General features: G+C 45.4%; 1 protein-coding gene across 3 annotated transcripts in view; it reads left to right on the top strand.

Annotated features, from left to right (window-relative positions):
* The window catches only part of CFAP61 (cilia and flagella associated protein 61), a 1,856,219-nt gene that overhangs the window by 897,136 nt on the left and 932,075 nt on the right, over window positions 1-27,008 (top strand). For all 3 annotated transcript variants that reach the window (XM_086927518.1, XM_086927517.1, XM_086927519.1), the window contains one exon: window positions 16,618-16,745. In XM_086927518.1, the coding sequence (XP_086783644.1) occupies window positions 16,618-16,745 (128 nt within the window). The remainder of the gene's footprint in view (window positions 1-16,617; window positions 16,746-27,008) is intronic.

Below are 27,008 nucleotides of genomic sequence, written 5' to 3'. Positions count from 1 at the left end.
CAGCCCATTGGACTGCTGACCGTGCTACGCATTGTACTAAGTTCATTGTAACCTATTCTTTCTTTCAGGATTTTATCGGTGTCTTGAAATACATGTTCAAGAGAACATTGTTCTGGTATGGGAGAAAGAAAACGTTTCTTGTTTTCTGGACGAATGGGTCTGTCAAAAGAATACTGTTTAGGAAGTCTCGCTCTACCTACGTACGCTATCATCCCTGGGCTGTCTTCTGTCTCTACTAACTCGTCCTCATCTTCGGTTTCATTCTCTTTCTCAGCTCCCCTAACTTCTTTTTCCTTTTCGTGTATTATTACTATTTCTTTGCGGATCTTTCTGTACATGGCGTCTATGCAATTTTGTTTATCATGTTTACCATCAGCTATATTGTTACTCCAATTTATCAGTATGTCCATCTCTTCTGTGCTTGTACCTGGCCGATCTCGTTCCCTTATCAAACAATTCATCAGAAATCGTAAGATCATTTTTTGTGTCTCAACCTTTTGATGTGCCATGGCCTCGCGAATGCATTCTGGTCTCTCCCCTGTTCTAATAAAATGATATATATTGTCTAGATAGTTAGTCATTCCCGGTAAAAGAATCAGATAGTTCGTAACACGCCGTAGACGTATCGAAAATAACATCATCTCTTCTTCGCCATGTACTGGGTCATATCTACAATCGGTAAGGTACTGTCTAAGGGATTGGAAAGTCGCTGCTTTGGGTGTACGCTGTAATGCTAACTCTCTAAGCGTTGTTCGTTTTACTTGTGGCGGGGTGTGAAGGTGACCTCCTACGGCGCCTCCTGAAGCGGAAGCGAGGGCGTGAACTGACTGTGTTGTAGCTGCTGGTGTCATAGCGGGTAAAGGTGGCATAAGTAATGGAGGTGGACTCTGGGTTACAGCGGTCGCGAAAGGATTGTGAGGACCAATAGTAGGCGGAACAGTAATAGTAGCGGCAGCAGTAGCAGTAGGGGAAGTGACAACAGGCGCAGGAAGCACGTCTTGGGAACGTGGAGGGGTCGTGGCTTGAACAGGCTGAGCAGACTGCTGTACATTGTTAACGGGTGGTACGGGTACATTAGTATATGCTGGAGCAACATCGTCTAAATAGGAAGAAAGGAAAATGTCTGCTGCGGTTTGTTTATGACGGAGTTTAGTCGGGAACAATGGTGGTGGCAAGTTACGTGATACTTCCGGGGTCGCCTTGGGCAGGCCCTCGGCAAGAACTGGATACAGTCCTGTAATAAGGGCATTTCTTTGTCTGTCTTGTTGTACTATTCTGACTCGTTCTCCTTCTTCTAGTAACTCTTTTTCTCTAGCTTTTTCGGATTCTTCTCTACTTCTCTCTGCTTTCCTGATTTCTTTTTCAGTTCTTCTATGGGCTTCTTTACGCCATAATTCTATGGCATCTTTCTGGGATTGTCTGGCTTTCTTTTTCCATAATGCTTCTTCTACTCTCATGATGCAATCAGCATCCCATGTCCCTGAGACAGGCCATCTATACTTTTCTTCCAGACCCTTGGTGTAGTCCACCCACAAATCTAGATACAGGATGGCGTCTAAGCCATGCTTATTGTACATAAAATGTCCAGGAGTGTCCCTAGGTGGGACGGGAACTGCTTCTTCGAGTATCCCTTTCCTAGTTCCTATCTGACGTAATTTCGAGAACAGTGGCATATTGTGACTGATTTGAACCTGAACACAATAAACACAGTAATGAATTGCAAACAATCATTCATACCACGACATTAAACACATTGAAACATGTCAGACTGATAATACCTGATACATAGAAACCACAAATCCTGAAAGTCTCGAGAAACAAATACTAGAATACTGGATTACTAGATGCACTGCTAAAACAGTACAGACAATACTGGTCCCATAAAGAGACACGTCATACCGCATTCACCTAAGTGAACACGTCTGGACCAGGTCTGTGTACCCAGACCTGTCTTGACCGGGCACAAATTAATGAACCCGTCTAGATGCGTTCCCAACAACGGTACTCACCGGGAAGCAAGAACTGAAGGCCTCGGAAACTGGACTGGACTGGACTGCGTCAGGCTATGACTTCTCCTACGCATGCGCTTTGGAACAGGTGGGCCTCTGGATACCTCGGACCTTGCTCTCTCGACTCGGGGCTCTGGTCGGGATCCTCCGCATTCCTCACCGCCTCGTCTGAATGCCGGGCCGCAGTCACCGTCTCCTCCGTAGGCCCGAGGGAGATAGCAGGAAAACCCGCAGGAGTGCACTGGTTCCGTCGCAGCTGTAGAAGGGGTCAAGGCCTGCGGTACATCGCCGGCGAGTGGGGAAGGGGGGGTACCTGTTCGGGCGCCAAATTATGTGGTAAATAAAATTACCGTATCATTTTTCCATACAATTAATAGTCAAAAAGGATAGCTCAATCAAATGAGAGGCAGAGTCCGTGGAATCTGAGTCATACGGGCTTTAATGAAATACCTCGAGGTATGGGACATCGAGTTCCATCACCACTAAGGTTCAGGAAGGGATATTCAACGTTTTATTAACATCACACATTATATATAGTAAAACAGTATACTTGAATTGAATACAGTAGGCGTAACAGGTGAAAAGAGAGAGATAAGAACACATGTGCGTAACAGGAGGCGTGTAAGAAGGCGTACACATGGGCGTGCACTTGACATGTCAGAGAAAACGTCACATGAAACGTCACAAGTGGGTGGATGCATAGAGAAAGTTTGAGTCGGCAGAAACTCTTGACCTATATGCGCGCGCAACTGAGCATGACGTGTAACTGGGGAGAGCTGGGGCTTTGACTTTTGCACGAGTAGAGGAGACTAATGTCTGGGATGTCAGAACGACCTGCACCTATAGCATATCTGGTATCTCATGTTTGGAGGATGTAGTGTCTGAAGTAAAAGGTCTCTCGGGCAGAGGCCGTTCATCACTGAATGCTAGTGCGTGCGTATGAATCTTCATGTAGAGTGCGGGGGCCATGGGCCTACCATGGTAACAGGAGCAGTAAATTACTTGCATGGAGACAGGAAGGCAGGGCCCTTTGCTTTGCAGCCGGGAATATGTTTACCTATTTCACTAGACTGGAATGTGTTTTCGCGGAGGCTGAACAGATAACTGTAGGCAAAATAACGTTTTGGCAGGCAAACAGGCCGAGCCGGGCACCGTTCGTCTGTGCAGGATGTAAGGTAGAGGTCAGGGATGCATACAGCTTTCAGAGACAGAAAAGAACTCGGAGTCTCGTTTAAGGGCCTAGCTCAACTGGGCCAGAAAACATGGAGAAAACGTAAAAGTGCACCATGTAAAGACGTTGGCACCATAGGCCTAGAAGCCTAATGAACATGATTTTCAGGCATGACTGGATAGCTGACATGTTAAGGTTGGACGCAAATGCATATGCGTCTTTCTAGCATGAACAGAAAAGAAGTTACACAACATACAAGGAACATGGGTGCATGGATAGGGTGCGAGTGGGGGACACATTGGCTACCTGAAAATTTCTATTACCTCAGTACATCAACAATTTTCTGTAACATATACAGTACAATTTGTACCTTTAATCTATTCTGGGGTATTGGGTGCTTTTCCCGCTATATAACTTTAATAAAGATCCCAGAAGTTTTTGGGACGACTCTGAGGCGGGAGTAATTAGCTGTGTACCTCTGTTTGTGTGTTGCAAAAAAGCATTTCCCTAGCCCATTCGGTCAGCGTAGGCGGTGGACCGTGTCCCCAGTGTATTGCTTTTCTGCGTTTTGTCTACAGCAGCAGCATCTCTACCATGCAGCAAATACATTTCTTAATCTGTTTCGAGTAACCCAGTAATGCTAGTAGAGGGTCCAGAGCTATGGGAGTTTCTAAAATGCTGCCCAGTAAAAATCAAGTTCCAAAATTCAGCTATACTCAGGCATAGCCAAGCTGTGTGTATAAAGACAACCGGGGAGGCTCTGCATCTATCGCACTCCTCCTAATCCGCAAACCATATCTGTGCAATCGGGCAGGCGAATAGTACACTCTATGCAGGAATTTAAAATGACTAGTCTATGTTTACCAATCCGAGAGATACCCTGTGTTGCCTCGCAACAGTAGCGCCATTGAGCATCATCTATAATCATATCTAAGTCCACTTGCCACTCTAGACTCGATTTTGTGTAAACGTTTTTCCGATAGTTTTGAACTGTCCCATAGATGGTAGATACCAACCTACTAGGTGAGTCTGCTTTAATCAGCAAGAAGGAAGGAGTGACCTTGGCGGGGTGTCTTCACCAAGGAGTTCCCGTAAAGCGTGTCGGACTTTATGGAAGTGGAAACGAGCTAATGGTGTAACATTTAGTGTTTCAGCTCCTGTTTCATCCCAAGTGCGCACACACCCTTCGAGAAATAAATCCCCAATTTTCGTTATGTTAATAGACTGTAATGCCTGAGACACTTCCCTTTCCCCAATAAGGGACAGCCAGCCACACCATTCCAGCGGGTACCTCGGAGAATATAGTATAGAGCAGTCTTGTCTCTTTACCAGATCTTGCCACTCATGGACGGTAGCATTGACAGAGTCAAGTATACTAGTTCTACGATCCGCTGTCTGAAATAGCCTATTCGGGAGTATGTCAGGAGATGCTGCTAACTTCTCTATGTGCAGATGAGGGGGGTCTAATTGGGGATGTAGCCAATGATAAGCGTGGGAGGACTACGCCACTCTATAATAAAGTTCTAGGTCTGGAGCCCCTAATCCACCCGGGGAATAGGAGAGGGTGAGTATCCCCCATTGGACCTGAGGTTGTTTCTCCACCCATGCCAGTGTTATCAGTATTGTCCTTATAGTTTAAAAGAAATGTGATGGAAGGACTGTTGATATATTTAAAAACAGGAATTGAATCCTGGGCAATACCACAGTTTTCATTAGTGATATACAGCCATTCAGAGACAAGGGAAGGCGTATCCATCTTTCTACCTCTTCCTCCAAATCGGAAACTGCCCTACCATAGTTTTCTTTGATAATCAACTCAGGGTCAGTATGTATCCGTATGCCTAAAAATCGCACCGGTTCGATTGACCAAGTCAGTGGGAAGTCCATTTCAATTTATCTTTAAGCCAGAAAATTCCCCAAAGCGGACAACCTCTCTGAGTACAGGCAGAAGGTTGGTTTCAGGGTGGCGCGCCTTATGTACAACAGCGTATCATCTGCATATGATGATATTATTAAGTTATAGTTAGGGAATCGAATTCCCCACCTACGATGGAATTCTCTAAGGGCACAGGCCAGGGGTTCTGCTACTGTTGCATAAAGGAGAGGGGACAATGGGCACCCTTGTCTGGTACCTCTAGATATTTTGATTGGGGCAATGACCATGTCGCCAATTTGTACCCTTGCAGTAGGGGAATTGTATAGGACTCTCACTAAATTAAGAAACAGCGCACCTACACCCATCTGACTCAGTACCATATACATAAATGACCACTCCACAGTCAAAGGCTTTCTCAGCGTCTAAAAAGACTGCGGCTGCCTCTTCTTCCGGTTTAGTGTGTTGCACCGTGCCAAAAAAGGTGCGCAGATTATATGTCAGATTGCGCCCTGGAACAAATCCTGCCTGCTCCGTGCTAGCTAGCATCCGCACAAGTGGGGCAAGGTGGTTAGCAAGTACCTTTGCATACATTTTGGTATCAACATTTAATAGCGATAGTCGCAGAAAAGAGGAGCTCTCATTTGATGGCTTACCCGGTTTCATTATAGTGACTATCAAAGCTTCCCTCATCGTGGGGGGCATTTCTCCAGATTCACTAATCTCTTCAAACAAAGTCACTAGATGCGGCACCAGAAGATCTTTAAACTCCTTATAAAGGCCACTGTTAGATCATTCTGACCTGGGGCAGCGCTCGAATGCATACTTTTCAGTGCTTCATGAATTTTCCATGCTTCAAGCGGCCTCATAAGGTTTACCCGATGTTCGTTAGTCAGCCAAGGTAATTTAATATGTTCAAGGTAGTCCAGGGCATCTCTCTCGTTTGCCGACTGTCGTGAGAGATACAATTCAGATTAGTATATCCCAAATTGTTTAGCGATATCCTCAGGGTTGGTCAATATTTCCCCCTCTTCTGTGAGGATTTCAGTGACCCCCCCAGCCCCTCTCCGCTTTCGCAACTGAGCCGCTAGTGTCGCCCCAGGCCGCTGCCCCTCCCCATACACTCTGGCCACCGCATATTTACCCATATGTTTTGTCTCATTATCTGCAGTCTCGTGATATTCTTCTAACGTAAGTTTTAATTCTTCTGTGGTATCCCTCCCCTCCCTCTGGAGTAAAGCGCCTTCTAAGTCTGCTAGACATTTCTCCAAGGTATGCAAGCGACTTCTGATAGAGCGCAGCACGCCTGAGTTTTTGGAGATTGCAATACCTCTGATGTAAACTTTAAAAGTTTCCCAGACTGTTATTTACGGAGCCAATATTATTACAGAAAAAAGCTTCTATAGCCTTTATGGCAGTTTTAAATACTGTATACAATAATGAGTAGGGGGGAAACGCCACGTAAACGGTGCCAGTTGTTTCTGCGGGCAAATTAGCTCCACTACTATCTGAGCATGGTCCAATAAGGTCCGCTGGAGTATCCTGCAATCCTTAAACAGTGTTCTAGATAGCAGCCAATAATCTATTCTCGTGTGTAATGTGTGGGGTGCTAAATAATGGGTGAAACTCCCCTGCCCTGGGAAACACGTGCTCTAGATATCTACTAAATCTAGTCGAACCATAAAGTCCACTATATATTTAGCTGTGGACGAGAAACGCATAACCGGACCTCCAGATCGGTCTAACGCCGGATCTAAGACGCAGTTCAAATCCCTCCAACTATGAGCAATATGTTAGTATTTATGGGTGGACATGTTAAGAGCGATTGATAAAACTGGGTTGTCAAAGTTAGGGCCGTAGATATTAGGGGCCCATTAGGATGGCGGGCGGATCGCCCCCCAGGGCGGCGGTAGTCACCGCCGGGCTGGCAGGGGCGATCCGCCCGCCATCCGTGAACAAATGACCCCCCGCCATATTAACATGGCTGGGGGGTCCACAGCGGACGGAAAGACCGTCCACCGCTTTTTCTCCCCGGTCGCCTTGCGACCGGGGCAGAAAAGGGTTTATATGGTGGCAGCCATATTACAATGGGCATTTAGCCATGCCTTTCCATGGCAAGGCATGCAGCGTCTGCCTTGGGGGCCCGTTGCGGGCCCCCAAGGACTCCGAGGGGTGGGGGGTGGGGGGTGCACATAGGGGTACCTATGGTACCTCCCAGCATTTAAAAGAACAACATGGCAGACACCGCGCGGTGCCTGTCACGTTGTGCTTTGAAATGCACAACATGTATCTTTACCACTGCGGCGGGCGGTGCTTTTAGCACCGTCCGCCGCAATGGTAAAGATACAGGATGCGCCCACCACTGTGGCGGGCGCATCCTAATTCCACCCACGGGACCCCCGCCCTTATGGCGGGCGGTCCCTTGTACCGGGAGGATGACGGGCAAAGTCCGCCCGCCATCCTAATGGGGGCCTAAGTACTAGTAAAGCAAGACCTTTCTCCCTACATCTAGAAATTGTATACCGTCCGTCAGTGTTTGCAACAATTGGTTCTAGTATGATTCCTGATTTCGAGTTCACCCAGGTGAGCACTCACCTTGCATGGGATGAAAAGCCAGCAGCGGGAAAGTGCCCTTGAAGTGTCCGCTGTGTTAGAATCCTACTGTCTGCTAGTAAGTGTGTTTCCTGTAACAGCGCAACGTCAAAAGCATGTCTTTTAAGGTATGCAATTACATTTCATGCTTTGCGATGGTTATTAAGTCCCCTGATGGTCCAGGTAAGAAGTCTCACCCTATTGTGTCCTCTTTGTGTCATCTAATAAAGGGCCAGCAAATAATGTGCAAACTGCCAGTACCAAGTCTAGACAGCATAAAGCTGTTACCATTAGTGTAGGTATTATTAGCGATACAATCCCTGTGGTTAAAACAATAAGCACACAAAACCCCCCACCCCCTCCCACGCCACGTCTTCCCCAACTTGACGTCTACGAAGTAGCCCACCCTCTGAATTCTCAAACGAAAATGGCATAACACCATCTAGTTGAACACACACGAGGGCGGAAGTTGCCTCTCCATCTGTTCCCACTCTCCGAATAAAGAGTGAAAGACAAAGCCATTTAGTAGGCAATTTGTCATCTAGCCGCCTGTAGGATAGTAACCTAACTCTTCCCTCCTGGATACCAAGTCCAAAAACTATTAATAGCCTCAGCCTGTAGCAGCTCGCGAGCAGATACCAGTGAGCACGTATGGAGGGTGTCAGACCTTATAGATCTCAACATCACACCAAGAATATAGTAAATAAGTGTCCATACGTTACATCTATTAGGGAATGCCCACATAACAGCATGACAAAGACTTACACACCCCACAAATTTCGTGACAGCTCCATATCTCCACTAATTGTTTGCACATTTCCCAAAAATGTTAGTTATTGAAGTAGGAAATCTCTACTCTCTCACATATATTGCAGTTCCCTGAGAAGAACTCCATTAAGTCGTGATTCTATTCCTGTTCATCAAGAGAGTCGCCTGTTGCTTCGAGAGTTGTTCAGCATCTCCCTTACTTTTTTGTGCTTTAGAGTGGTCTTTCAGGGCTTACTGGAGCGACTTAGGGTCCAAGAATATCTTCAATACCCCATTTATTTTCTCTCTGAGACGTGCTGGATAGAGCATGGGGTATTCAAAGTTGTGGGCTCTCAATATGCGCTTCAACGGGGCAAATTGTTTCCCAGCCTCCTGTACTTTAGGAGTAAAATCAGGGAAGAGCGATATAGAAGAGCCCTCGTATTGTAGTTCACCCAATTCTCTGGCCTACTTGAGCACTGCATCTTGATCTCTAGTGTAGGATTTTCACTACGATTGGGGCGTGGAGGGGCCCCCGGAGGCGATCTAGGTCCCAATGAGTGGTGCGCTCGCTCTATCACAAAGAGAGGGGAAAAAGTCTTGACCCAGCAGAGACACCAATAACTTTTAAGTGAAGGTCTCCATATTCCCTGTAGGTGTGGACTCGGGAAGCCCCGTAATGCAGATATTTCTCCTTCTGGATCTGGCTTCCAAATCCTCTGCTTTATCTTGAAGTTGCATGAGGACCTTAGCGATTCTTTTTTGAGCTGCGTCAGTCTCCATGTGTGCCTCCGCGACCTCCGTGATATGCTTTTCTGCCATGTCTAGTCTCTCCGTCTGCTTGTCCAGCCTCTCGGACATACGATCCATGCGATAGCATAGTGAATCTATTTTGCCATTGATTGTGCTTGGGCTGGACTGCACAGATGCTAGTATCTGTGGCATATCCGCTTGCGCCTCCTCAGGTGAGTCACCCTGGTCAGTAGAAAGCTGAGAGTCTTCATCTGCTCGGGATCGTGTTTTCCGTTGGTCGTAGTGTAGTTTCTCCGTTGCGGTATTCACTCCTGCACACTCCAAAGCCAGAGCATGTACAGTGTCCAATCAAGGGCAATCCAGGCAACAGCACCGCGGTTAATCTCTGCTTCTCTGTGCAGTCCAAGAAATAGGAAGACTGTATTGCTGAGTGTCTCGTACCTCTAAGAGCAGCCCTCTACATGCCGCGCCTCCTGGCGGCACTGGCTGTCAGTAGTTAAAATCAAATGATAGGAGAACAGGTTCATGTTAAAATATCTATAGTAAAAATATAGATGACAAAAATATTGATGTGAAAATATTGATAACAAAAATATCGGCTTCCTATACATAAACAGATAAGTAAACAGATAAGTACAATAATATCAACACAAAAATATCGATGTAAAAAATATAGAAGTAAAAATGATCGACTTAAAAAAATGACATAACTTAAATAAAATGAATTAAATAATATTATTAACAAAATAAATTAAATGTAATATATATTTTAACTGATTATAACTTATAAATTTAATTTTATAAATATAAACACAAAAAAGTGTACATGTACATATATTTACTTAAATGCATTTTATTAACTATTATCTTTACAATAGTAGTGAAAACGTTGGATAGCGAGGGGGCAAAAATGACTATTCCCACTCCAGTGAGTGCAACAGTAGGGAAAGCGTTGAATATCGTAGTGGTAAAAATTACTATTCCCACTTCAGTGAATGCAACAGTAGGGAAAGCGCTGGATAGTGTAGGTGTAAACATTACTATTTCCACTTCAGTGAGCGCAATAGTAGGGAAAGCACTGGATAGCGTAGGGGTAAAAATTACTATACCTCACTCCAGGGAGGGCAACAGTAGAGAAAGCACTGGATAGCTTAGGGGTAAAAATTACTATTCCCGCTCCAGTGAGTGCAACAGTAGGGAAAGCGCTGGATAGCGGAGGGGCCAAAATTGGTATTCCCACTCCAGTGAGTGCAACAGTAGGGAAAGCGCTGGATAGCGGAAGGGTACACATTACTATTTCCACTCCAGTGAGTGCAACAGTAGGGAAAGCGTTGGATAGCGAAGAGGTGCAAATTACTATTCCCACTCCAGTGAGTGCAACAGTAGGGAAAGTGCTGGATAGCGGAGGGGTAACCATTACTATTCCCACTCCAGTGAGTGCAACAGTAGGGAACGCGCTGGATCTCACAACAATAAAAAACAAAACCATGAACAATTTTATTAAATTTATTTTCCAAAATTAACATAATTAATATATAAATGTAAATATATTATGATTAACAAAGATAATAAAAAATCATTAATTGCACCTTCATTAACACTATGATATCCACAAAGCATAACTAAAATTAATTACACATTTAAATTTAATAACTAATTAACTAATGGAAATTAATTTATACATATTTATTAATCAATAACAAATTAATTACTTACCACCTTTCACACTATTTACACATGTAAACACCATAACATACACCTAAAATAATTACACAATTACATTTACTAATTACTAATTAATTAATGGAAATTATTTTAAAAAATATTTAATTATTCAATAAAAAATTCATTACTTAACACCCTTCACACCATTTACACATATAAACACCACAACACACACCTAAAATTAATGAAACAATTAACACAATTAATTATAAATTGACTAATTGAAATTAATTAACAACTAATTATTAAACTATTATTAATTAATCAATTAACACATTAATTATTGAATACATTTTATATAATTAAATTACTTCCCACCCTATTGTCCTATAAACCAACAACCCGCTACGAAACTAAAAACGCAAAATTCAAATAAAAATTAATAAATAACTGCTATAAATTATTATTTAAATCTATATAATTAAATTACTTCCCACCCTTTTCCCCTATAAACCCACAACCCGCTACAGAACTAAAAACACAAAATTAAACTTAAAATAAATTAATAACTAGTAAAATTTTAAAAGATAATAAAATGACAAACAATTCTTATTAAAAACACTAAAATACATAACATTATTAATAATTCCATCTTTTTGTCAACTATATTTTTGTAAACGATATTTAAGACATCTATGTTTTTGAAATCGATATTACTTACCTGTCAGTCAATATTCTTTTCCTTGATATTATTGTTGTCGGTATTTCTTCCCCACGATATTTTTGCGGGGATATTTATGTCCCTCGATATTTAAACGTTGATATTCTTGCTCTGCACCAGGAGAACACACCACAAAAAGTCACTGATTAGGAGCTGCGGTCTGCCCCAAGCGATAATACGCTGCTCCAGCCGTCTGGGGGCCGACCGTGAGTGCCCGTATATACTTTGAGGGGCAAGAACTCACTCTCACATTAGAGTCCTGCAGCACAGCATTGCTGCTGCGCCATTGCTCTGTCACGCCTCCTCCAAATGGCTCCGCTGCGATTGTGGTTGTAACGCCCCTGAGGCAGGTCGTCTCTCCCCCCTCGAGTCAGAGGGACCGCTCTAACTTCAGATTTGTGTTTTACATTGGAATAATTCTAGTAGATGCACCACTGTCTGGGTATGCAGCAGAAGTATGAATGATGGGAACTAACTGTAAATTGAGCAAAAACGCATGTTATCATTTTGTGGTCCAAATAAACTTTTTAGGCTCTCAGACAGCTTTAGGATCATAAAACATTCACGTCCCAAGTAGATACTGTGACACTAAACACATTTATCCTGTTGGTGTACACCAACACTTGGAACACAAACTTTCACTTTTACTGCATGTTGTATGCATTCACCTATGTTCTCAGTGAGTTTTCTGAAGGATGTATGGTCATGGATTTCCTTGGTGACTTGAAATATCCTTATAACGTATGGCAAGGGGTACATTTATCCCATATAACAAAAAAAATATTGTAACTGGGACTCTACATTTGCACCAGAAATGCTACGCAAGGATCAGTTTTACAAATGACAGTGTAGGTTGGGCTTAAATTAAACATGCATCACATGAGCTAAAATGAAGACATTCTTGAGATTGCATCCTTGAAAGACTGTTCGATGTATGCATATTAAATCCTTCATAGCAGGTAGGTCAATGTGTTTCCTTAAGAGGCCCTCAATGACAAGCCTATTGGAATATTTCTTCGTGACAGGGAATGCCTTCAGCTTGTCACTGACCTGTATAGGCTAATCGTAGGAGTGATACATCATACAGAAAGTCCTTTCCGACCGAAGAATAAATGGAAGTATCACCCAATGTGCGGTATACGATAATGCACAATATCCTTATAAGGTTTTCTGCTGCCCTATATTTCTCGATAAAAACACAAAAAGTCTTCATAGTCGGCATATCGATGATGCATTCATCTAAGTGTTTTTGCAAAGTCTGTTCAGAGGACGTTTGGAAGTGGATTGCTGGTTAACTTGGGGCTACTTATTTGATCCTAGATCAACCAGTAAAGCTCTTCCATGCCCTCCTCATCTGCTGAACGCTGGGCTTGCTCTTTTGCTTGTGAAAAGGCAAAGTGCAATGAAGTATATGAGGTCTTGCCATCATTATATTCAGGTGAATGGGGAAGGTGCTTACAATTTTTTGTGGTGAGAAAGAGTAAATATGTAGACTCTAAATTCCCCCCCCCCCCAAAAAAAACAAATCTTCAAGAAATAATAGGATGATTTTCTGGCATAGCACAGATGATCTCGCAGTATTGCCTGCCCCAAATGATGATCAAGATCCGGATACCCTTGAAGCAATTGTAGCTGAAATACTTGGTCGTCCGGATAGTAAAATACATTTGTGTTTTTTGTATACATATCTTATGTATCATGAAGTGTGAAATCTGTTCAGAGATTAATTTAGTGCTGTGTATATGTTTGTTTTTATACCATTCAAATATCTGCAATTTGCACTCAATTGTGCGCCCTCTTTTTGTTATTGCAGTGAAGCTAGTAAAAACCTTAAACATACATTGAAACATATAACAAATTGTTACAACAAATTGTATTTTGGCTTGTAGAATGTTCGGCGTAGGATTCACGAATCTGCTGTGCCATATTTTTGTATGCACTGGTCAGCAAAGACCTGTATGCACTCTGTTCTACACCATAAAATATCAACTTTCATCTTTTCTGCCTAGTATTTATTGCACAGCGAGAATGGCCTGTTCAGTTATATCACTTTCTACTGTTTATTTGTATAATTGATCAACTTGACTAACTGCTAATACTGATAATTGATGGTTTCCATCCTTTTGCCACAGAGAGTTAACATTTCAAGTCAAGTCAAAAGATACTTTATTGGACAGCCAAGAGTCATAAAAGCACAATTTATTAAAGGGTATTAATACATAAAACCTTAAAACACACTAAAAATTGTTTTCTAAAAATGCTTATGCAAAACAATAAAAAGGCATCCCAATTAGCAATGTCATCATACACGTATAATTCTGCAAATAGAGCAACAATATATTGTACAAAAAGGCACTAAATATATGACCAGTAGATAAGAGCTATTTCATAAAGTGCACATTAAGTAAGAGAACAGACTGATTCTAATGCCAGCAAACTTTTCCTGCATGTAAGTATGTGTATTTCTGTAACATGAAGTTAACCTACCTGCGAACCAACAGAGCCATGTACATTAGAAGAGGGGTTGGGAAGCAATCGTAGTTTGTGTACATTAAGTGAGGATTACCTAAATCCATTTTACACTCATTTAGGCAAAGGGAGGGTAGATGATTTGACCAGAATCACACAATTGTTAAATCTAGCACAGAGACCAGGATATGAACGTGGGTCCTCAGGCTCCACAGGCAGCAGCTTGAGCCTCTACGCCACATCTACCCTGCATCTGCCAAAATTACAATTATGAAAATATTAAAGGTGTTAGCTTCATTTTAAGCTCAGGACACTGTTATATTGGTCGGTATAATACCTTTGAACTTACTTCCATGATGATACATGTAACATTACGATGTGCCTTGTTAAAACATCTCCGAGAATATTTATTGGGAAGGCTCCAGGTGGTGGGAAGGCTTCAGGAAGAAGATGCTGTCCCTATTGACCTTTTGAAATGCCTTCCTGACCTATGGAGCCCTTTGAATGTTAATGTTTTTAATCAGTCTCTAGATTCTGATATTCCTCATTCTTGGACTCTATCGACGATAGTGCCCATTTTTAAAGAAGGGCGATCGTAAGGCCACTAAGTGTTATTGTCCCATATCACTTATCAATTGCACCGTTAAAATTATATGTAAAGTGTTATGCGACCGTTAAGTTAAGTGGGCTGGCGATGATTGCATTCTTCCACCTTTCCAATTTGGATTTAGGCCCAATTTAGGAACCAACGAGCAGTGTTTAAGTCTAAATCTGATTGTAAGCAAGTACATCCATGCAAGACGTTTTCCCATCTACCTTGCTTTTATGGACCTTTCCACTACATTTGATTCCGTGAACAGGACTACATTTTGGCTAATGTTGTTGGACTTAGGAGTGGATCACCCTGTAGGGAATTTTCTTTATTGACATGCATGCTGGTCTATCTGCTAGAGTGCAAATAAATGTTTCTGGTCGAACTATGACCTGCATTTCAATTGAAGAGGGGAGTGCACAGGAATGTATATTGGTGCCCCTGCTGTTTATTCTTTATATTAATAAGCTAACCGACCAATTAGTTTCAACCGAAGTTGATATCCCTAGAGTGGCAGGCACTTTGGTGCCTGCCCTATTGTATGTCAATGACTCAGTCCTTATAACCCTCACTCCAAATGTACTGAGAGGGCTGGTGGATCATTTTGATCTTTATGCAGGAACTAGATCTAGCAACTAATTACACGAAGTCACATATTATGGCCTGTGATCCAGGTAAAAAAAGACTTAATAGGATTATAATTAAGGGCCAAGCACTGAAAAGCATTGTTAACTTTTGTTATTTAGGTTTGAATTTTAGCTCCTCGGGATCCTGGCATTCACAGATTAATAATTTCACTCTAGAACTCTGTCGAACTGCTGGATCAGTATGTAACCTCATTAGACCTGGTATTAGAGGGACAGTCCATCCAGCATTAAAGGTGAATAATGGCCAGAGTGTTAGTGCTGCCACCTGTGGAGCAGGATTATGGGGAATCGCCAAAAGCTGTTTGCTCCAGACTAAGGAAAATCGTTTTCTCAGTAGACTACTGTATTTACCGCCATCTACATCAAGTTTTATTATTCATTCTGAGTTAAGGCAGGGGTTTATTTTAGACTGGTTCAATTTGGTCCCTCTACTGTTGTGGATCAGTATTTGGACTTATCCAGCTGACACATTCTGTAGGGATATTATTTATGAATGTCTTAATCAGGTTAGGGTATTTTTAATCCCATGGTTGCGTTACAGCCTTGATACTTTTGTCACGCTGGGTTTGTCCTCTTTGTTTATGGAGCCTTCAAGTATTATCAAATCTGATAAGAACAGCATAAAAGTTATATTTTTGGAACATTGTGAAAATATAAGATTGAAAAATGAGCTGACCATCAGCACATTTTTGACCTATTATCGATCTTTGGCCTCAGGTGAGCTTACTCTGGTTTTCATCCCTTAATCGTACTCAATGGGAGCGCTCACTTCTTTTTCGTTTTAGAGCAGGTACTGGTCCCTCTATTTCAAAAGGGTGTTGGATACAGATGGGAACGCCACCATGTGTTGCCCCTGCAATAATCAGTCCGAGCCAACACTATCATTACATTTAATGTTTTTTTTTTGTTTATATAGTTTACGACAAAAGCATTTTCTGAAGCCGCTGCTAAAAAAAAAAAATAGGATTACATCAATGCAGGGTAGCTTTGTTATATTTACAGTTTTTAAGCTCGCCTGAAGTCTGTTTTCATGTCTGTGCCTTTTTTAAATGAGCTGTTCAGGCTAGATAAGGAATGATCAATTAAAATGTATAAGGAATTTTTAAATGTTTGTGCTTTTCCTATTGGTATCAAATGATGAGTTTGTATTTTAGAATAATTAATTTTTATACATATGTATGTTTTTATCGCACTGGTCTTGAGTGCTTTTAGCATAGGAGATGTGTTAATTATGTCTTTTATGATATTGTCACTCTTATATAGTGTTTTATAAATATGGTTATCTGTCTGTACCTTTCTTTTATGACCTGTACAGCTCGAATAAAGATAGCAAAACATATAAAAAGAAAAAAATGTGTTTGTTTTTTTTCTCTCTTAGATGAGCTATGCCTTGTACCATATCAATCGAAAACTCACACTGGAACCTAAAGTAACTATTAATGCCAGAATTGTGGTGGTTGGCGCATCAGATGTTGGAATCTCCTTTCTGGAAACACTAGTCTTTTGGTATGTTTTTTCTTCAATTCTTTTATTTAATTCTTTTCTTTATATTCATCTAGTGAAAAGTCTTTCTGTGGCTGGTTACCACAGTTCTCTGCAGTACATCATTCCACACAACGAAATAAAAGAAGGGAATAGCTAGTTTTACAGATCCTAATCAAGTTTAAATCTAGTGAATCTCAACTTTTTCCTACTTATCTATGGTAATTATATTTTCAGTTACTCTTTCGCCCAGTGGGAAGTTGTGTACGTGAACTTGACACACCCCAGCTGTATTTTCCTGCCCCCCAAACAAGACAAATACAAAGGAGCATTTACAGTACCTGCGCCCAAATATACTAGCCAAAATGCTACCTGAAACACAATAGGTTTTACAGGTATTTCTAAATGATGAAGCACTGTAATATCTCCAACTCTGTCAAGTGCAATGGTTTTCTTCAGCAGCAACCCATATATTGTATTGCAGCATTTATATAGCGCTTACTACCCTTCTGTGGGGCGCTGAAGTGCTGGCCCATATGGGTAGCATGCTATGTCGTGTAGGGTATGTGGTTGGAAGGATGTTGTATTTGCTTTGTACTTAAGTGGGAAGTGTTAGCATGTCATGCGTGATGACCCCTGAAGTGCAGTTATAGTTTTTTGGGACACAGCATGTAACAGTGTGTTGAATGATGAAGTGTGAGAGACAGATGCACATTTTTATGGTTTCAGAATGCTGGTAGCTTTGTACAACTCTGCATGGCACTTTATGGTATTTCATATAATATACTCTGCTTAGCCAGTTACGGCACTGGATTGTCGAATCTTATATTTTGTGTATAGTTGTGGTCCTGAGCTGGCATGGTTGGAAGAAGAAATAAGTGGAGGGATCTGTTGGGATGGGTATTTGTATTGTCATCCCACATTGAGTGTCTTTGCGAGATGTAAAGAAGTGGTCAGATCGTATAGATATTCGGGACCTGCAGTGGTGGACTATATTAAAGTCCCTCAAATTGTTCAGCAGTGTATGACAGTTCTCCTTAGTTATTCCTTGTCTGTTCATTCAGTGATTTAGTTTTTTGTGGCTGTACAATGCTGGTGATGAACAGCCCTCATAGCAAATATTTCCTATGTGTTTTAAGAGGTATAAGTTATAATTTATTACTTACAGCTGTATATTATGGTTTTAGTAGTATTGTGGGCCATAACTGTTATATATACAAGTACATATCAGTATAATGCCACAGTGAACCCCTTCTCACCTTACTTGCATATTGAAAGCAGTTTTCTGGTTGAGTTGTTTGCAATTCATAGGTTGTAAGCTGAGGATTGTGCTTTAGGGTGCAACTGTTTTCTGGGCTCCTGTCGCGGGATGTGGGTGGTATGTCTGTTGTCCAGGAAATAAACACAAGGAGATGATGGACGGAGTGCTGAAACTTTTCAGGCACTCACCCCCAGTCACAGATCTGGGTTGAATTCATCATCATTCTTTAGCTCACTTCACCACCTCAATTCAGACCCAGCTAAATGCAAATCAGCCTTGACCCTGTGCCTCTTGGAAACAGTCCAGCCCGAACTGCCAAGCCAGGTCTTCCCTGAACTGGAAACAAGCATCCTGGGACCAGTTTTGGGGTAGGAATACAACTATTAGGAAAGGGTCCAGGGGACAATGTTTACTGACCTGTCAAGTTCGTACCCCTAATGTTCGAACCCAAGTTTTGGGGTAACACCCCATATCAGCAAGGCTAGCTTGAATCCAGTGGCAAAGTGAGCAATGGACCAACTTCTCGGCATACCCTGCCAACTTAGGGCGAACAAAGCAAACACAAGGAGATGATGGACAGAGCGCTGACACTTTTCAGACACTCACCCCCAGTCACAGATCTGTTTTAAGAGGTATAAGTTATAATTTATTACTTACAGCTCTATATTATGGTTTTAGTAGTATTGTGGGCCATAACTGTTATATATGCAAGTACATATCTATATAATGCCACAGCAAACAATAGGTCTGTTCTTCTTACCTTTCTTGCATATCGAAAGCAGTTTTCTGGTTAAGTTGTTTGCAATTCATAGTTTGTAAGCTGAGGATTCTGCTTCAGGGTGCGACTGTTTTCTGGGTTCTGTTCGTGGGATGTCAGTGGTGCAGTTATCCAGGAAATGGCCATGTTTTCAATTGTCTTCAGAAGTTTATCTATATGTAGGGATCAGAAAAGTGCGCCAACATTAGCCACACTTACGGAATGCTTTGCAGACATTAACTGTGCCACAGTACTATTGCAGTGACTGATACCATGTATCACTATGTACACTACTGGGAAAATAATAATCATAATATGTATGCCAAGAGATGTAATGTCCAACATTAACAAAACAGAACATGTATCTGTTTGGTGCAAACCCAGTCCGTGGGCATCTTGGTACTGATAAAGCGATGTTTATTGTTATCCAACTCAGTGGAATTCAGTTTATCGACCTCGGACGGCTGAAACACTGGGTCTGGTCTCAGATATGAAACCTACTGGAATTAAGACCTTTGACTTCAGACCTGTAACCAGGAGGTCAGACATAGATTTCTGATGAGAATACATCAGTCCGCTGAGCCACTATACCAGACTGATTGTCCCTGTACTTGTTAACAGACCAATAAAAATAAGTTTGTGAGAAAGTAAAATACTATATAAATAGCTGCGGTTACATATCGGGTTATTGCCTTGATTTACCAGGTTACTCTATATTTGGCTTTTTAATAGTCTGCATCCTCACCCCACTCTCATCCCGGCTTTCAATACAATTCACCTTGACTCGGATAACCTCCATCAGCTCTTAATGAACATTTCACCTTGTTTAGAGACACTGTTCAAATCTAAAATGGATTTACGCCTCCTACACAGAAAAGTGCAGAACGATCCCAGTGGTATATTGTAACATATATGAATCCTTGAAGTATTTGTAGTCCTGATTCATCGCTTGGATGTATTTGCTTCTATGATTTTGAAAAATGCTCTTCCTTTTCGTTCCCTTTTCATGTTGATGCAGAATGTTAGACATTTTTTACTGTAAGTTACAAATCTACATTCTCTTGTGAATTATATCCTACGCATTTTCACTCATCAGTTCTACTTTGATTTTAATGAATGTGTTCATGAGTCCATCTGTTTATGAGATCCATATCACTTAAGATAATTCTTATTTGAAAATTATGTTATAAAGAAAATTAGCATATACAGGCAACAATCTCTATCTTTTTTATTCAATCCAATTATATTCAACTCTTTTGGCCACTGGGCTTTAGTGGTTAAGGAAATTAGATAAATAGCATAAAGAAGGTAGGTACATGAGATCACACAATGATATATTTGAAGAATGTAAGAAATGGGAGTTACCCAAATCTCCAAGGGGGTAGCATGGCACCAAGCGGGCAGGCCAAACTTTGAGGACATGTGAAGCACTCAAGCAGTATTCACAGACGACACACCAATCACACTACAAAAGAGTCATGACACCACCTTTGGTTGGAAAAAGAATACATTTAGTGATATCTCCAACCTGCAAGGTAAAAAGGAACAAAATAGTGGTAATCACAACAAGGCGCCAACTGGCGCCAGAGCCAAGTACATCATGGGGAATTATTTACATGGGACAAAAGGGTTGAGTCCATAGTCCATAGCTGAAATGAAGAAAAATTGTGATTAAGTTATCAGTAGACCTGGGGCCAATCTGGCGGGGCCAACTCAGGCTCTCTTCCTTAGGGGGTGGCTGTAATTTCAAAATCCCACATTAGCGCACATACATCACATGCGTTATACGCTAATCCCCACCCCTGTAAGGGAATAACAACAGGTTATCACAGTATACTATATACAGGAACACCTGGAATAGATCAGTACAGCAGCTCATAAACCTGGGGCATAAACAGGGGCCTGAAATAACTCCTCAGGCCAGCATAGGGCGCACACCGGGCCATCCTGTAAGAAAAGACACATGCACCTGTACTGGGGGGCTCAAAAGCATAACATCAACCATCAGGTGTAAGCAGTTAATCAACTAGGCATCACCATGCATTTCAGGAAGCCCGCCCCTGCAAGAGATTCACTAGGAAGATATCCAAATACCATATCACCCTGGTTTAAGCCTGACAGTGGCACAATCTTCTTAGCAGGATAATCAGCAGACAATAAACACTAGGCGCAGAAGCGCATCACACCTGGACAGGTAACATGAAACGCTGCGTTACCATAGGGCAACCAGCATCCTAATCAGAAATAAACATGGCAAATAACCATTGCAGGGCTCAGGGATCAACAAGCCATTAACAAACAGGCTGAGTTACCCAGCCCTTCACTCTGCAGGGCCTAACACCTAGCTAGGGGTTAACTTGTCCCTGTACCAATCCCGGGGGGCCTCAGTAATGTCCCGCCCAGTTTAGAGGCTTAAAAAGGGGACCAATAGGGCCAATGAAGCTCAGAACAGTTTCGAGGGGCGAGCACTAGTCCTGGGGCGAGCACCGACCCTGTGCCCCGACTCCAGCCCCTCAACCACTACACAGCTGAGGCTTCACTCACCGGCTTCCCCAGGACTCTTCTTTACAGTAGGGGCCAGGCACCGACAATGTGCCTCGAGGCCCCTGCAGCACTGACACGTCGGGGTGGAAGGAAGGAGGGGTTTGCGCTCCCTCGAGCACCCCTCCCGGCGGTATCTTCCTACTTCTCCCGGGTCCCTCTGTCTTACGGGGACCCGGGACACTCACTGGCCGTGTGGGTGCCTGGTGACTTGCTTTACCCAGGCCCTTCCTCCTCACAGGGGCCCGGGGTGTCCAAACAACGTCGGCGTGGCCACCAGGGACAAGCGCGGGGACTTGGCCCGCGAGGGGGAAGCCTGCCTGGCTTTCCTCCCTCCTCCTTCGGATCGCTTCTTCCGTGCCGGCGGGGCTGGCACCGACAGTGTGCCCCGGCCCCGCCTCCTCCACTGGTCCCTCACTTTGGGGCTCAGACCGGCGGGGTGGGCTCCCGCTCCGGTCGCTCTTGCTTCGGGGCTCCCCCTGCGACCACGGGGGCCCCGCACCGACTCTTCACCCGGGTCCCCCCTCCTACCTCACGGGAACCCGGGGTTCGACTCTCCTCCCGGCCTTCCCGGCCGACAACCAATCCGTGCGCGGCGTTGGCGGGGGCGGGCCGATGATGCGGCCTGGCCCCCGTCACGTGATGGGGGACCTGACGGCCTCAGGGCCTAGCGCGGCCCTCTCTTGGCATCGGCGGCCCTCTCCTGGCACCGGGGGCCGCCGCGACGATTCCCACGGCAGTGGGGGGGGTCCCTCAAGGCGGCGCCTGGCCGCTGCGGTGATTTACGGCGGCAATAAGGGGTAGGCTCCCTTCTTAATTAATTAAATATATGGCGGACAGCGCGCTGAAACGAGGGTAGGCTCCTCCAGCGTGATTTTCCTCAGGAGAATGGCGCTATTCACAGCGCACTGCTCCTCCCTCTGCCCACACCACTTCCAGGGCCAGCCGCATTCCGGGGGCCACACCAGCCCCAGCGCTTCTCTCCCCACAGCGCTTGGTAGGTAGTCCAGGGGCAGACTAAGAGACACAGTTCCTCGAGGGCACACTCCTCCCTGGGCAGCTCCTCCCAGTCCAGCGCTTCCACAGGGGCCACAACTTCCCTGGGGGCATCAACCTCCCCAGAATAGCGCCTGCCAGGCAGTACCTCACAAGGGGCAACAGTTCCTGCAGGCAGCTCCTCACGACCCAGCACTTCCACAGGGTCACAGCTTCACCAGAGGGAGTAGACAGTCCTATTTCTCACCTCCTGGGCGCTTCTTCATCGCAGCGCTGGCGTAATTCCCGGTCCCCACCGTGTCAGGGACCTGGGTAGGGGCCCTCCCTTATCAGGGGCCCATGGGGACAGCAGAGGGGGGTTTATAGGGGTGCAGGGCCCAGCTCACAGGCCCATGTGGCGGTAGCACCTCACAGCAGGTCCCCTCTCTTCTTTGTCCCAGCGCTGACACCCCCTCTGGTGGCACTTCCCCCTACTTATACCCTCCTCCCTCACAGTCCCAGACCCTTCCGGAATGTTGGGGAAAACTGGTTCACACTGGCTCAAGGGGAGGGGTTGAGCACCCTGGGTGCCAGGCTTTCCCTCCAAAAGCTAGGGGTAGCTGGGTAATATTATCTAGACCGCTGACCTATGGCAGTCCAGTGGCAAAACCAATGGCCATGGCATCCATTTTAAATACAATACTTTTCAGTCAGGTGCAGTTCTAAAATGGGGAAATTTACAAGTGCTCACATTATTACATGTCATTTCATTTTCAACAAGGTGTCTCACACCACTCATGGCCTATACAGGTTTAATCCCATGGGGGAGACATCCTAGGCAGGGGGGTCAAAAGCGAAAAATTTCAGGGGAAAAGGCCAAGTCCAACACAACTCCCCCCCAGCCAAAAGCCAGGGTAGACCGATCAATGCCTTGATGGGCTTCCCTGCTTGGGGCGGAAAAAGGTGGACGCAGGCCTGCGACTACAGGAGCACCTGCAGTTTCTCCTCCACTCTGGAACCCAATGGTTCTCTGTCGCAACCCTCCCTTCACCAAAAAAAACACCCCACTGGTGTTCCCTAGTGGGATGTTTCTCCTTTCTAGAGTGGGAGGCTCTAGCCTCAGGCTTGTAATACTCTTGGACCACTCTCCTCTCTCCAAATTGCCACTGGTCCACCCACCTGGGGTCTACACCCTCAGACTGACCAGCCCTTAGGGGGCGAGGCTCTCCTCCCCCTACTTCTCCTCCTAGGGTTCCGCCATCTCCTACGCCTGGGGACACCCTCACACAACCACTCTCTCCCCAACCTGGAGTCGAAACCCACAGGCTGAACCGGTGACAGGGGCGAGTCCTCCCTCTCCCTGCACCCCCCCCTAGAGTTCCGCACCCTCCTACCCGGAGAAGCACCCCTGGGAGTCACTTCCGGGGGGACTCTGATTACAGATGTCCCTCCCACCAGGGCAGGCAACTCCTGTCCCTGGCCACCCAACCCGGGATCTGCGCCCTGTGGCTGAGCCGGTGACAGAGAAGAGACCTTCCTCCCTCTGCACCCCCTCCCAGAGTTCCGCACCCTCCTGACTGGAGTAGTACCCCTGGGAGTCAATTTGGTAGGGACCCGAATTACGGGTACCCCACCTTCCAGGTCAGGCAACCCCTGAACCTGGAACCCCAGTCCAGGATCTAAACCCTGTGACTGGTCAGACCCCCGAACCACTGGAGCTCCGATCATTGATGCTCCGGGTCCTCCTGACATGAGGGGATCCCTTCCTCTGGATGACACATCGGGACAGCCTAGCCTCCCAACCTGGGGTCCCCTTAAAGAGCTCTCCAGGCCCTGTGACTGCGGTTGGGGCACCTCGGGACACCTCCTCGTCTCACTCCCTCCTGTAGATGGGATGTGAGGCCCTACAACCCCCTCACTTTCCTGGGGTCTAGCTGGGTCACTCCTCACCTCTCCCACCTCGCTGGGTCGGAAGATCCCTGCACCACTCCTTTCAGGATCACTCCCCTCAGCCTTCCCAGACACTCTGGCACTTACCCAGAGGTCTGCCTCCTGTGCAAGTTCCCTGGGGTCTGAGAACCCACACTGCACCAGATGGTGACGCAGACTGGGGAAACAAGTTCTCAGCATGTGCTCCCGGATCACGGCATGGCACAGCCCTTCCCAATCCTCCACTGCTCGCTCCACCAACCAATCCTCCAGTGCAGTCCAACACCCCTCCTCAAACTCTCCCCAGGACTGGTGGGACAGCTTTCCCCTGCCCCTAAACACTAACCCGTCCCTCTCTACCTGGGAATCAGGCACCTTCTCCTGGGCTTCAGGAGTGGGTCTCCTTGCACTGGACCTACACTCTCTGCCACCACTGGATCCCACCCTCCTCGGTGTATCCAGGCTCTTATAACCACCCTCAGGGGACAATCTACCCACCTGAGCTCCACTCTCCCTGACAAAGACCCTCTCCGCCTCTGCCATCCTCTCCTGGGCTAGGACCATTTCTGTCTCTAGCCTCTGCTGTTGAATCCTCAGCTGCGCTAACTCCATGGCCTGCTCAAATCTGACCTTCTCCAGCACTAGCTGATACTCCCTCTCTTCCCTCCTATCTACCCACTCTTCTGGGGACAGGGAAAGGGATGGGGCAGTGCCCCGGGCACTGGACCCAGTGCGAGACTCCCTATCTCTGGGGTCCTCAACAGCTACTGGCGTCTCTGCCCTGTTTAACTCTTCCTCCTCTTCATCGGGGTAACTACTTCCCAGGGTTCTGGATGGGGAGCCCTCTCTCTGGCCTCTAACCCACTGACCCTTCAAAAACTCGGGAGGGTAGTCAGACAAGTCCCCACTAATCTCTAAGGGCTCTCCCCTCTTGAGGGCCTCATAGAGAAACAACTTTCTCCTCATGTTTCCTACTGGGGGTATCCCTCTCTCCTTGAGGAAATCTATGACTTCCTGCTCGGTGTACTCCATCAGTTCCACTTCGTCCAAAACCAACCCCATCGTGGCGAGGTACACCCGGGACACACCCTCCCAGTGGAACAAGGGGACAATTCAGAACACTCTTCAGGAGGAAGCAATAAAAAAAAACCAATATTCAGCCAAACAATTATAATCCCCACAAAAAGGCTGTGATTACATCCAAGCTCTATTTGCAGTGTAACCCGTGGCCGCTGTGGTACTGCGCAAGCACAAGTCCTATCCCACCGCTTGCCACCAATGTAAGAAATGGGAGTTACCCAAATCTCCAAGGGGGTAGCATGGCACCAAGCAGGCAGGCCAAACTTCGAGGACATGTGAAGCACTCATGCAGTATCCACAGACGACACACCAATCACACTACAAAAGAGTCACGACACCACCTTTGGTTGGAAAAAGAATACATTTAGTGATATCTCCAACCTGCAAGGTAAAAAGGAACAAAATAGTGGTAATCACAACAAGGCGCCAACTGGCGCCAGAGCCAAGTACATCATGGGGAATTATTTACATGGGACAAAAGGGTTGAGTCCATAGTCCATAGCTGAAATGAAGAAAAATTGTGATTAAGTTATCAGTAGACCTGGGGCCAATCTGGCGGGGCCAACTCAGGCTCTCTTCCTTAGGGGGTGGCTGTAATTTCAAAATCCCACATTAGCGCACATACATCACATGCGTTATACGCTAATCCCCACCCCTGTAAGGGAATAACAACAGGTTATCACAGTATACTATATACAGGAACACCTGTAATAGATCAGTACAGCAGCTCATAAACCTGGGGCATAAACAGGGGCCTGAAATAACTCCTCAGGCCAGCATAGGGGGCACACCGGGCCATCCTGTAAGAAAAGACACATGCACCTGTACTGGGGGGCTCAAAAGCATAACATCAACCATCAGGTGTAAGCAGTTAATCAACTAGGCCTCACCATGCATTTCAGGAAGCCCGCCCCTGCAAGAGATTCACTAGGAAGATATCCAAATACCATATCACCCTGGTTTAAGACTGACAGTGGCACAATCTTCTTAGCAGGATAATCAGCAGACAATAAACACTAGGCGCAGAAGCGCATCACACCTGGACAGGTAACATGAAACGCTGCATTACCATAGGGCAACCAGCATCCTAATCAGAAATAAACATGGCAAATAACCATTGCAGGGCTCAGGGATCAACAAGCCATTAACAAACAGGCTGAGTTACCCAGCCCTTCACTCTGCAGGGCCTAACACCTAGCTAGGGGTTAACTTGTCCCTGTACCAATCCCGGGGGGCCTCAGTAATGTCCCGCCCAGTTTAGAGGCTTACAAAGGGGACCAATAGGGCCAATGAAGCTCAGAACAGTTTCCAGGGGCGAGCACTAGTCCTGGGGCGAGCACTGACCCTGTGCCCCGACTCCAGCCCCCCAACCACTACACAGCTGAGGCTTCACTCACCGGCTTCCCCAGGACTCTTCTTTACAGTAGGGGCCAGGCACCGACAATGTGCCTCGAGGCCCCTGCAGCACTGACACGTCGGGGTGGAAGGAAGGAGGGGTTCGCGCTCCCTCGAGCACCCCTCCCGGCGGTATCTTCCAACTTCTCCCGGGTCCCTCTGCCTTACGGGGACCCGGGACACTCACTGGCCGTGTGGGTGCCTGGCGACTTGCTTTACCCGGGCCCTTCCTCCTCACAGGGGCGTGGCCACCAGGGACAAGCGCGGGGACTTGGCCCGCGAGGGGGAAGCCTGCCTGGCTTTCCTCCCTCCTCCTTCGGATCGCTTCTTCCGTGCCGGCGGGGCTGGC

Source organism: Lissotriton vulgaris, chromosome 6, assembly GCF_964263255.1.
Source record: "Lissotriton vulgaris chromosome 6, aLisVul1.2, whole genome shotgun sequence".
In the NCBI taxonomy this organism is placed as follows: domain Eukaryota; kingdom Metazoa; phylum Chordata; class Amphibia; order Caudata; family Salamandridae; genus Lissotriton; species Lissotriton vulgaris.
This window is presented reverse-complemented; position numbering and strand designations above follow the sequence as displayed.